Source organism: Erpetoichthys calabaricus, chromosome 17, assembly GCF_900747795.2.
Source record: "Erpetoichthys calabaricus chromosome 17, fErpCal1.3, whole genome shotgun sequence".
NCBI lineage: Eukaryota > Metazoa > Chordata > Cladistia > Polypteriformes > Polypteridae > Erpetoichthys > Erpetoichthys calabaricus.
The window spans coordinates 74,236,720-74,248,290 of record NC_041410.2 but is presented as its reverse complement, the minus strand read 5'-3'; the positions used below and the strand labels follow the sequence as shown (position 1 = coordinate 74,248,290).

Here is an 11,571-nt window from a genome sequence, read left to right as displayed (position 1 = left end):
ATGCTACATTTTTACTGTGATGAACATTTCTATGAAATGATAAGATGGATCAATAGCAAAAGACAGCAATTATCTATCACCTCAATGTCAAAGGAAAAGCAGTGGAAACACATTGGTACAAAAATTTCTATTTTTAACACCTTGTAATGGAGAATGACACAACATCTGATAAGAAGAATATATAAATATAGAACTATGGTTTGACAGTACACAGTTTCCATCCTGCACCCTTAACATGTTGTTCTTTGTAACTGCTGCTCTGATCGCTGCTTCAGGTACAGTAAATCACAGGTTTACTTGATCTTTCTTTCTTTCTTTCTTTCTCTTTCTTTCTTTCTTTCTTTCTTTCTTTCTTTCTTTCTTTCTTTCTTATATAACATGAACTTCCTTTGTACAAGACAAGGTAATATCAGTGCCTCTCTCTTTCTCAGTCTCAGGTTCAAATCTTGTTTGAATTCGCTTATATGTACTGTAGCTTTCCATGTTCTCACTGTGTCCACATCTGCTTCTGTACACAGCTCGGACTTCTAACCATATTGTAAGCCTAATCAGCAGGCTAACTTGCTCCAGTGTGTTAGTTTGAGTATATTTCTGTGTACACCCCAGTGATCATTTCAGTCTGGAAGTGACACATCTATACCCCTGACTGCCTTCAAATTTTTTGTTTTTACATTGAAAACTATTTGTATAGATGAGAGACCTGCAGATAAACAGAAGCAATGTTACTTAATGTTCTCCACTTGTGAATTAATAGTAGTTGAGGTATGAAGATGTATCCATTAGTATATCACTTAATCAAGCCTACTATAAGTCAGGTGAATGTCTAACTAAGTGTAGACATCCAGTTCTATAAACAGCCTTTTAGTCTAGCATAACATAATCAAAAAATTATACCAATTGGCAGTTCACTTCTTAAATATCAGAACACTCCATGTTCCAGAGGAGTTTCTTTAATCAGACCTGTACAGCATTGTGAGCTATGGCAGATGTTCATGGGACATGTTCAGTGTGTGTACTTACGGTTTTGGAGCCCAGGTCTTCATACACTGCTTGACAGAATGTAATGTGGATTCTGAGATGTCTTAAAGGTATTTCTTGCACTGTCAGTGATCAGTGCTGTCCATACATTTAGGAGATCTAATACCAACTGTCCTCTTGCTCTTTTTCCCTAGTGGCCTTCCCACTTGAAGATGATGATAAAATCATCAATGGCTATGAGTGTCCTCGACATTCACAGCCTTGGCAAGCCTTTCTGACCACCAACAACAAACGCTGGTGTGGAGCCGCTCTCATCAATGAGTGGTGGCTGGTGTCTGCTGCCCACTGCTATAAACCGTAACCACTTCATGCTAATATGCTTTACTCTTTTTTTAAGAAAATATTATCTTGGGTATTATGTTGTCTTTACCAGTTTGCTCTGTTGCCTTAGAAGTTATTCTGGTCACAACACCACAGGCAATTACTACATCTATCATTCAATTTTGGACCAATCATGGTGACCTTTGCAAAAGTCAGTCTGAAAAGGTTCTGGGCCAACTCCTTTGGTCTTCCAGGATGAAAAGCTGCAGGGTCAGTCCATGGTTACCTTTGCATTTACTTGACTGATTCAGAGTTATTTTACCGTAGTGTGATGCTTTTGGACCAAATCTGTTTACCCGGCTAAGATAGTGTGACTAAAATAATATACTTGTCTGTCCTCAAGGCTGGATTAAAATCCCCATGGATCCAGGGTATCGTTGGTCAAAAGCCCACCACCCCTAGCACAACACATCACATCTCCTTTCATCCTCACTTTACCTTACTACTCCATCAGGCACATTCCTATTGAACAGCACATACAGTATGTTAATAATAAATCTCGTACAGGGACTGAATTAGAAAAAAATGGTAAAACTTTATACTAGGTCAACTCCACATTCTTTTTTGTTTTTGTTTTGTTCATTAGAATACAAGTAAGCCCGCGATTCGCCAGCGAATCGGAAATCCAAGAATGGCAATCAGTTTCTGCGTGATGAAATATCATGGAGGGTATATGCGGTGGCGTGGGCGGTCACGTCCGGGCGGCTGTACAACCTGGCGTGCGCGCTTTACCTCAGGTTTAGTTCACAGGTCGTAGGCATGGTAACGTTTCCATTTAATTCAATAACATGTATCCATACGGGCTCGTGTTTGTATTACTAATCATTGAGCTCCCTCCATTTGGATACGTGCCTCCTTTGCCTGTGCTGTGTCAAAAGCGCGTTGTGGGCGCGCTCGTTCATTGTCCGGGCGGCTGTACAACCTGGCGTGCACGCTGCACCTCAGGTTTAGTTAACAGGTCGTAGGCATGGTAAAGTTTCTATTTAATTGAATAACCCTATTTGAACTAAAGCGGTTTCTTTGTGTGGGCGCCTTCGTTCATTAAGTCTAGTGTACAGGTGGTGTTGTGTCTCGTCTTTGTTGTTCTGTGGCTGTGTCGTTAGGTAGAAGTCGTTTACTGTTACGAAGCATACTCCAACTTATACACACTGAGTGGTGGCACAGTGGATTATTCGTGTTGGATCTGTACTTCTCTTGCATGTAGTGTTTCAGAACCACGTTGTAGGCGCCTTTGAGCTCTGTGTTGTTGGAGCCGTGACTCCGTTGCGTCCTGAGGTGTTTCGTTTTGGAGCCGTGACTTCTTCGCTTGTGGTGTTTGTGAAGTGCGTGGTAGGTGCCTCCATTTATTGTTTGTAACCCAAACATGCCACATACATACTACTGACTCTGGGAGGCCGCTGCATTTGACTGTGGGTTGTGGTGTTTGGGCGCCACCTACTGACTTCTGGGAAGCCACTGCGTTTGACTCTGGGGCGCCGCGGCGCACTGCGCATGCATGTCGGTGCCTCCGTGCATAAATTAAAACTGTGGATTAGTAATGTAGATTACAATGAATATAAGAGGCTAACATCACATCTACAGTACAGTTAATCAACCTTCTTCTGATAGTGCAATTAACAAACCTCAATGAAATATTTTTAAAAGGCCCATGCCACAGAATCAGCATCCTACATTCAGATTTGGTCTTGTCTGCTAAGTCGTTTCTCCTGCAATGGCCTTGTTACCAGCCACATTGTTGTTCATGTCTATATTGGTGTTATAGGGCTCCAGAGAATTCATCTGCATGTTGCTGCTAAAGCTGCTAGAAGTGCCAATATTAGCCCTCTACTGACTATCAGCAAATTCACAATCATATTCTCAACTACAGTATTGACGGCTCATTCAAATATGTTTTATGTTTTGAAAATAACAGAAATAGTTTTCAGCAAAGCAACATCTACTGATTCTTTCCTTTGTTTAAATATTATTTTTCCAGGCGCCCTGAACTCTCATTTTGAACGACTGTCTATTTAGACATTTTCTTTTTGCTGCATGGCAAAACATCAAATATACAGTCTCATAAACATGGACACCTGCTGTGATCGTGCCCCCACTCACATTAACCAACCAAGGCTCGCATTCCTCCTATGAAAGTTTTTCATTTCAGTCTGACGGGTTTATAGTTGAGGGAATTAAAGTAGGATGGATAGGGGTTGCTGTGACTGTTTGTGATAATTCTAGTTATTAGGCATTTCTCTTTCATTTATATATAAAGGACCCAAGTCATCCTCATAGTAGATCCATCCATGTTTGTCTGAAAAAAGAAACTTGCTACAATGAACACCTTTAATGAGCTTCTATCTACACCCTGGTGTCTTCATTTTGTAATCTCCTCATAATTTAAATAGCTTTACCTTCAAGTATAATTTTTAAATGAATTTGTAATTATCACCAGATTAATAAATGACCTAATACTGAATGAACTGCAAGTCAGTAAACATACTGTATAGTGCAGCACTTTATTCAAATTAAATCTAACCCTAACCCTAACCCTCCACTACCCATCTAGGGAGCAAAAAATCAGAAGATTTATTATGAAGTGCCCATTTATAGATATTGAAGAATCTGAAAGATTAGTGAAGGTTCAGCATATTTAATTAATGAAAAAAGCCTTAATAGATGGCTACCATTCTCTAATGAAACTTTGGAAAGATCCTTGTAAAGTGAAAATATTTTTTTTCTTGTTTGAATTAAAACAGGACATCATTTTCCTATTTTGTGATGGTAAATGAATGACAGAGTGTAGGTTACCACAATAGACTGTTCATTAAGCACTGATGTATTGCCACAAAGAGAGATGTTATAGATGTGATGAGTAATTGAAAATATTTTCCAATAAGATCAGAGTAGTGAACATTCAAAAATATGTGACCCAATGAGACAAAACCCCAACAACAGCATTCACAATAAGAATCTTAACCTGGGTACATTTTGGGTAGTCTGTCATTCTGAGATGTCTAACTCTGCTCGATTTCAGCCCCAGCACTTTGGCCGTACACCTTGGGGAACACAACCTTTCTGAGGTGGAAGGCTCTGAGCAGCACATCAAGGTCGCCAAAGCCATCAAACACCCTGGCTACAGCCCCTGGACGGCTGACAATGACTTCATGCTGATCAAACTCCAGAGACCTGTTCAGTTCAATGAGTACATCCAACCAATCCAACTGGCAAACAGCTGTGCCCCCGCAGGCAGCCAGTGCCTGGTATCTGGGTGGGGAAACCTAAAAATATCTGAAGGTAGGCTACCTTTTTTTTTGAAAACACTTTTATTTACTATTTAATAGAAAACATGAAACAGTGTAGTGGCAACATCTCAAACTTCCAATTAGCTTATGGCATCATGACAAAAACAAGATTGTAAATCTCGTCACCCACATTTGACATTTGTAGACGGGCCCAGGAGGAAACTGGAAATGACAAGTATGAATAGTTATGACACCATCAAGTACACTAACATCATCTATCTATCTATCTATCTATCAAGCGCCTTGAGCATGGGAAAGATGCAATATAAATAAAATGTATTATTATTAAGCGCTGCTGCAACGCAGTAAGGAGACCTGGGTTCACTTCCTGGGTCCTCCCTGCGTGGAGTTTGCATGTTCTCCCCAGGTGTGTGTGGGTTTCCTCCAGGTAGATAGATAGATAGATAGATAGATAGATAGATAGATAGATAGATAGATAGATAGATAGATAGATAGATAGATAGATAGATAGATAGATAGATAGATAGATAGATAGATAGATAGATAGATAGATAGATAGATAGGATAACTTTATTAATCCAAAGGGGAAATTCACATACTCCAGCAGCAGCATACTGATAAAGAACAATATTAAATTCCAAGTAGTAAAGAGTAGTAAAAAAGTGTCCAGGGAACTAGCCCACATAAAAGAAAGTGGTAGGAGTTGACAGTGAAATAGAGAAAAATACAGAAAAAAGGTAAAAAGATAAAGTCATACACGGAGCTGCTGGAAAGGCTGCCACTCGCGGCGGTGCCACTCCGGTTTCCTCCCACAGTCCAAAGACATGCAGGTTTTGTGCATTGGCGATTCTAAATGGTCCGTAGTGTGTGCTTGGTGTGTGGGTGGGTGTGTGTGTATGCGCTCTGCGGTGGGCTGGCGCCCTGCCCGGGGTTTGTTTCCTGCCTTGCACCCTGTGTTGGCTGGGATTGGCTCTAACAGACCTCCATAACCCTGTAGTTAGGATATAGCGGGTTGGATAATGGATGAATGGATGTATTATTATTATTATTATTATTATTATCAGAATATCAGAATCAGGATATCAGAATATCTTTATTGTCATTGTAACAAATACAACAAAATTAGTTGCAGTCCCTGCTGTGTCAAAATATAAATAAATATAATTACAAAAGGATAAGAAGAAATAAGGTAGAACACAGACATTCAACATAAGACCTTATTGCACATGAAACACTATTGCACAAGATGTCATCTACTGCACTGCTGCATTGGAGGTGATTAGGTGGCATTCAGTGCCCTAATAGCAACAGGGTAGAAACTGTTATTCAGTCTCTTAGTCTTTGTTTTGAGTTGGAACATGTCAGGAGCGGGATGTTAGGAGTTTTTTAAGATGTTTTTCGCTTTCCTGAGGCAGCGAGAGCTGTGCAGTTCATCCAGAGAGGGTAAAGAACAGCCGATGACCTGCTGGGTAGTCTTTACGATCCACTGAAGTGTTTTTCTCTGCGCTGTTGTGCAGCTGCAAAACCACACGAAGAGGCAGTAGCACAGGATACTCTCAATCGAATAGCGATAGAAGGACACCAGCAGTTTTTGGGGGATGTTATTTTTCCTGAGGGCTCTCAGGAATTAAAGTCTCTGCTGAGCCTTCTTCGCCAGCTCAGCTGTGTTCACACCCCAGGACAGGTCTTCCATGATGTGGACTCTCAGGAAGCAGAAGTCTGACACCCTCTCCACACAGTCCCCTCTGATGTAGAGTGGTTTGATGTCCGTTTTCTTTTTCCTGAAGTCCACAATGACCTCCATGGTCTTACTTGTGTTCAGGAGCAGGTTGTTGTCAGTGCACCATGCTGTCAGCCGCTCCACTTCATCCCTGTAGGCGGACTTATCCTCCCCAGAGATAAGCCCCATCACAGTGGTGTCGCCTGCAAATTTGATGATGGTGTTGCTGTGGCAGGCAGGGGCGCAGTCATGTGTGCACAGGGTGAAGAGCAGGGTGCTCAGCACACAGCCCTGAGGAGAGCCGGTGCTGATGCTGATGGCCGAGGAGATGTGAAGGCTCACCCTAGCCCTTTGTGTGCGGTCTGTCAGGAAGTCTTTAATCCACATACAGGTGGAATACAGGAGTCCCAAGACTAGCAGCTTGCACACCAATCTGTGAGGGAGGATGGTATTTAAAGCAAAGCCAAAATCAATAAAGAGGAGACGTGCGTAGCTCCCCTGGTGCTCCAGATGGGACAGGGTAGCATTATTATCCATCCATCCATCCATTGTCTCCCGCTTATCCGAGGTCGGGTCGCGGGGGCAGCAGCTTGAGCAGAGATGCCCAGACTTCCCTCTCCCCGGCCACTTCTTCTAGCTCTTCCGGGAGAATCCCAAGGCGTTCCCAGGCCAGTCGAGAGACATAGTCCCTCCGACGTGTCCTGGGTCTTCCCCGGGGCCTCCTCCCGGTTAGACGTGCCCGGAACACCTCACCAGGGAGGCGTCCAGGAGGCATCCTGATCAGATGCCCGAGCCACCTCATCTGACTCCTCTCGATGCGGAGGAGCAGCGGCTCTACTCTGAGCTCCTCCCGGATGACTGAGCTTCTCACCCTATCTTTAAGGGAGAGCCCAGACACCCTGCGGAGGAAACTCATTTCAGCCACTTGTATTCGCGGTCTCGTTCTTTCAGTCACTACCCATAACTCATGACCATAGGTGAGGGTAGGAACATAGATCGACTGGTAAATTGAGAGCTTCGCCTTGCAGCTCAGCTCCTTTTTCACCATGACAGACCGATGCATTATTATTATTATTATTATTATTATCATCTATCTCTCAATGTGTTTTTCATTACTAGGAAAGCAAGTCATGCAGTAATACTGTAGCATGCATGAGACAGATTTCAACGACATAAAAAATATAAATTTACTCACAAAATAACAACTTGCTAAAAATAATAAAATCAAGAGAAATGCCAGTTTTTAATTCTGCCTGCTTTTTATGGAAAAATATTAACTGTGCCTTTAGATACCTGAAGATGAAAAAATCTCTTCTGATTTGACTCTCATTCCATTATTTTGAAATAATTTGCATCTATTATTCTTTATTCCAGTTCAGTATCCTGATGTCCTTCAGTGTCTTCAAGTCCCCATTCTCTCCGATGCAACATGTCGTCAAGCTTATAAAAACCAAATTACAAGCAATATGTTCTGTGCCGGCTTCATGGAGGGTGGCAGGGACTCATGTCAGGTAAGATCAAGGCATCTCCCACTTTGTCCTGATGTAACATTGTTTGTCCTCAAAAAAATACAGTATATCAGGCTTTTTAATATTATTTTTTTTGTTTAAGTAGGTTAGGTTTAGGTTAGGTTTCTTTATTTAGTCATGTTTACACAGGAAAACATTATATAAAATTATATTAAAATTATAAATTATAATTATAAATTAATAAATTATAAATTATAAATTATATAATTATTATATAATTATAAATTATAAATTAATAAATTAAAATTATAAAATTATATTAACATTATATAAAATATGGCAATAATGTATATCATTCAAGAAAAACACTTTCAAATTATTTAGCAGGCTGTTTTTTTTATTGAGACCCAATGGTGATTTTATCTAATAACTACCACTTAAGCTTTTTACCTCAAGGTCCTTTGCAAGTAGGTGTTTCTCCTACCTTGTGTCAGGCACCATTAAAACACAGCACAGTTCAGGCAGTTTTTAATTACTAAGGGTCCTAGTATGTTAAGGGATTTGTTTACCGTTATCCACAAGTGAGTTTACTTGACCTGACCTCAAGACTATAAATTTTATTTTATATGACTCAACATGCTGGCACGTCTCCTGGACCCCATCTTGATTGTCTCATGGGTGCCTTCCCTGCATTTAGCACATTACCCTTAGGCCTGAGTGCCTGCTGTAACAGATGATCATGACATTTTATTGAGTGGTGCATGTATTAGGGGGCTACACAACACACTGCCATCCCACAGGCAGACTTTTGCTTTGACTCTATAGCTCCTGTGAGGTTTGCCTTATTAATTGCAAAGGAACAAGTTTAGAAACTGGACAATTTATTATTTTCTGCAGCTGTTATTTTCATTTTTGAGTTTCGGAGAACTGGAGCCAATCCCAAAAGACTGGATCAAAACTGAATATGGTGCCAGTTCATGTCAGGTCCTATTCATGTATACACATACCCTGTCTCATGCAAGGTCCAAGTAAACATGATTATTACCATAACATATACTTGTTTGGGATATTAGAAAAAAATGGGAGTACCCAAACTGACAAGAATAAAATCACAACACTCTTCACTGTGCCACCATTCCCTCCGTGTATTTGTTAATAATTTCTACAGCTCAATAGCTGCTCTAAACAGTGTGAATGTTCAGGATGGTGGCACAGGGCCTGTGCGTTTCTGCGAATGATGCTGAGTTTAAACATTAACCAAAATGCAAATTCTGAATAAACGTCTTCACAAGAGTAACTATAGCAGAGTCAATTTTTACATGTCCTGTCATCTTTCTTAAAAAAAGAAAACTCGCATTTTCCAAGAAAACACAACTATCACATACAATGTGCATTTGTTTTCTGTCTTCTCCTGTGTAACTTAATTTGACACAAAGCTAAAAATTAGTAAATAAACTGAAGTGCGAGTCCACGTATCTGGATGTGTACGACTGACCGTGAAGGAAGTATTGAGTTCACGTCAAGGATAAAACATTCAAGCTGCTAGTAAAAGCTTAATTTGTTATTTTTGTTCTTTTAACAGGGTGACTCTGGTGGTCCCTTAGTCTGTGATGGAGTGCTGCAAGGCGTTGTTTCATGGGGAGATGAATGTGCCAAAGCAAATGCACCTGGGGTTTATGCCAAAGTGTGCAACTACAATGCCTGGGTCGCAGAAATTATTGGAAAGAATTAAATGTATGACGTGATTGAATTTACTAATAAAAGTTTTGAATGCAAAACGGTTTTCTGTATTTTATTATATTAGCTTGTAGCAATTTTTACGGGAATAGAGGTGACCAATCTGAAACCCTACTTTAGCCCCAAGAGGGGTTTAGTAAATGGTCATGGGAATACTGTAATTGGTTTAATTGTGCACTGATCAGCCAAACATTAAAATCATCTGCCTAACATTGTGAAGGTCCCCTTCATGCCACCAAAACAGCTCTGACCCATTGAGACATGGACTCCATAAGTGGTGTTTGGCACCAAGATGTCAGCAGCAGATCCTTTAACTCTTGTAAGGACAGAGATGGAATCTCCATGGGTCATACTTTTTTATCCAGCACATCCAACAGATAATCAATTAGACTGAGATCTCAGGAATTTGAAGGCTAAGTCAACATCTTGAACTCCCGGTCATGTCGCTCAAACCATTCCAGAACAATTCTTGTTGTGTGTAGGGCGCATTATCCTGCTGAAAGAGGCCACTGAAATCAGGGAATGTGGTTGCCATGACAGGGTATATGTGATCTGTAACAATCTTTAGGTAGGTGATACGTGTCAAATTAATGTCCACATGAATGCATAACTCAAGAATTCCCTGCAGAACATTGCCCAGAGCATTACACTGCCTCCACCAGTTTGCCTTCTTCTCATAATGCATCTTGCTGACAAGTCTTCCTCGGGTAAACAACACACATACAACTGGCTATCTATTAGATCACCTTCTTCCATTGCTCCATGGTCCAGATCTGATATTCACATGCCTATTGTAGGCACGTCTGGCAGTGGATGGAGGTCAGCATGTACACTCTGACCAGTCTGTGGCTATGTTTGTTATAACAGCAATCATGTCTTTACATGAGGCAGGTGATATTGGCTACCCACTCAGACACCTTTCCCAGACTCCCAGTGTAAAAGTCTGGCGCTTCAATGCAGTGTGGAGAGTAGCATAGGACAACTCAAATGCTATTGACAATAGAACTTTATTTGTCTCCAGGGGTACCGTTTGCTTTATACAGAAGCTCTTTAAATAATTTAATATCTAAATAGATAAATAAACATATATACACACATACTATGGTCTGAACACACACCTGAATGACTAAAAAGGAAGAAAATTACGGTCACAGTGAAACATTATGAAGACATATTGCTGTTGGTATAAAGGACTCCCATCATGTTTCCTGACACACTTCTGCTGAGTAATTTGGTATATGAAAGTCCTCAGTGTTAGTGTTTCAGAGAGAGAGGATGTGCAGCTTTGTTTTAACTGCCAGCAAAGCAGTGAGTCCAGGTGGAGTATCGCCACAACTGCTGAAGGCCTGTGTGCTAGAGCTGGGGAGTCCTCTGCAACGCATCTTCAACCTGAGCCTGGAACAGGGAAGAGTCCCGAGGCTTTGGAAAACATCTTGCAACACCCTAGTCCCAAAGGTATCACGTCCTAGTGAGCTGAATGACTTCTGGACTTTCCCTCTGACGTCACATGTGATGAGGACCATGGAGCAGCTGCTGCTTCACCACCTGAGGCCACAGGTCCATCACGCCCTCGACCCTCTGCAGTTCGCATACCAGGAGAAGGTGGGAGCGGAGGATGCCATCATCTACATGCTACACCGATCCCTCTCCCACTTGGACAGAGGCAGTGGTGCTGTAAGAATTATGTTTCTGGACTTCTTTAGCACCTTCAACACCATCCAACCTCTGCTCCTTAGGGGCAAGCTGACAGAGATGGGAATAGATTCATATCTGGTGACATGGATCGTGGACTATCTTACAGACAGACCTCAGTATGTGCGTCTCGGGAATTGCAGGTCTGACATTGTGGTCAGCAACACAGGAGCGCCGCAGGGGACTGTACTTTCTCCGGTCCAGTTCAGCCTATATACATCAGACTTCCAATACAACTCGGAGTCCTGCCACGTGCAAAATTTCGCTGACAACACTGCTATCGTGGGCTGCATCAGGAGTGGGCAGGAGAAGGAGTATAGGAACCTAATCAATGACTTTGTTAAATGGT

The 11,571-nt window shown here is 41.5% G+C and overlaps 1 protein-coding gene across 1 annotated transcript; it reads left to right on the top strand.

The window, feature by feature from the left end:
- Nucleotides 1-226: 226 nt before the first annotated feature.
- LOC114667786 (serine protease 1-like) lies at nt 227-9,571 on the top strand. The gene is made up of 5 exons (XM_028823238.2): nt 227-275; nt 1,173-1,335; nt 4,376-4,635; nt 7,699-7,835; nt 9,376-9,571. The coding sequence occupies exons 1-5, from the start codon at nt 236-238 to the stop codon at nt 9,523-9,525; spliced, it is 750 nt and encodes a 249-aa protein (XP_028679071.1). The 5' UTR covers nt 227-235; the 3' UTR covers nt 9,526-9,571.
- The last annotated feature ends 2,000 nt before the right edge of the window (nt 9,572-11,571 follow it).

Coding starts and splice junctions, on each gene's coding strand:
- LOC114667786 (XM_028823238.2), top strand. CDS start 236: ATGTTGTTCTTTGTAACTGCTGCTCTGATCGCTGCTTCAG. Junction 1,336..4,375: donor GCTGCCCACTGCTATAAACC/GTAACCACTTCA, acceptor GCTCGATTTCAG/CCCCAGCACTTTGGCCGTAC. Junction 7,836..9,375: donor GTGGCAGGGACTCATGTCAG/GTAAGATCAAGG, acceptor TTCTTTTAACAG/GGTGACTCTGGTGGTCCCTT.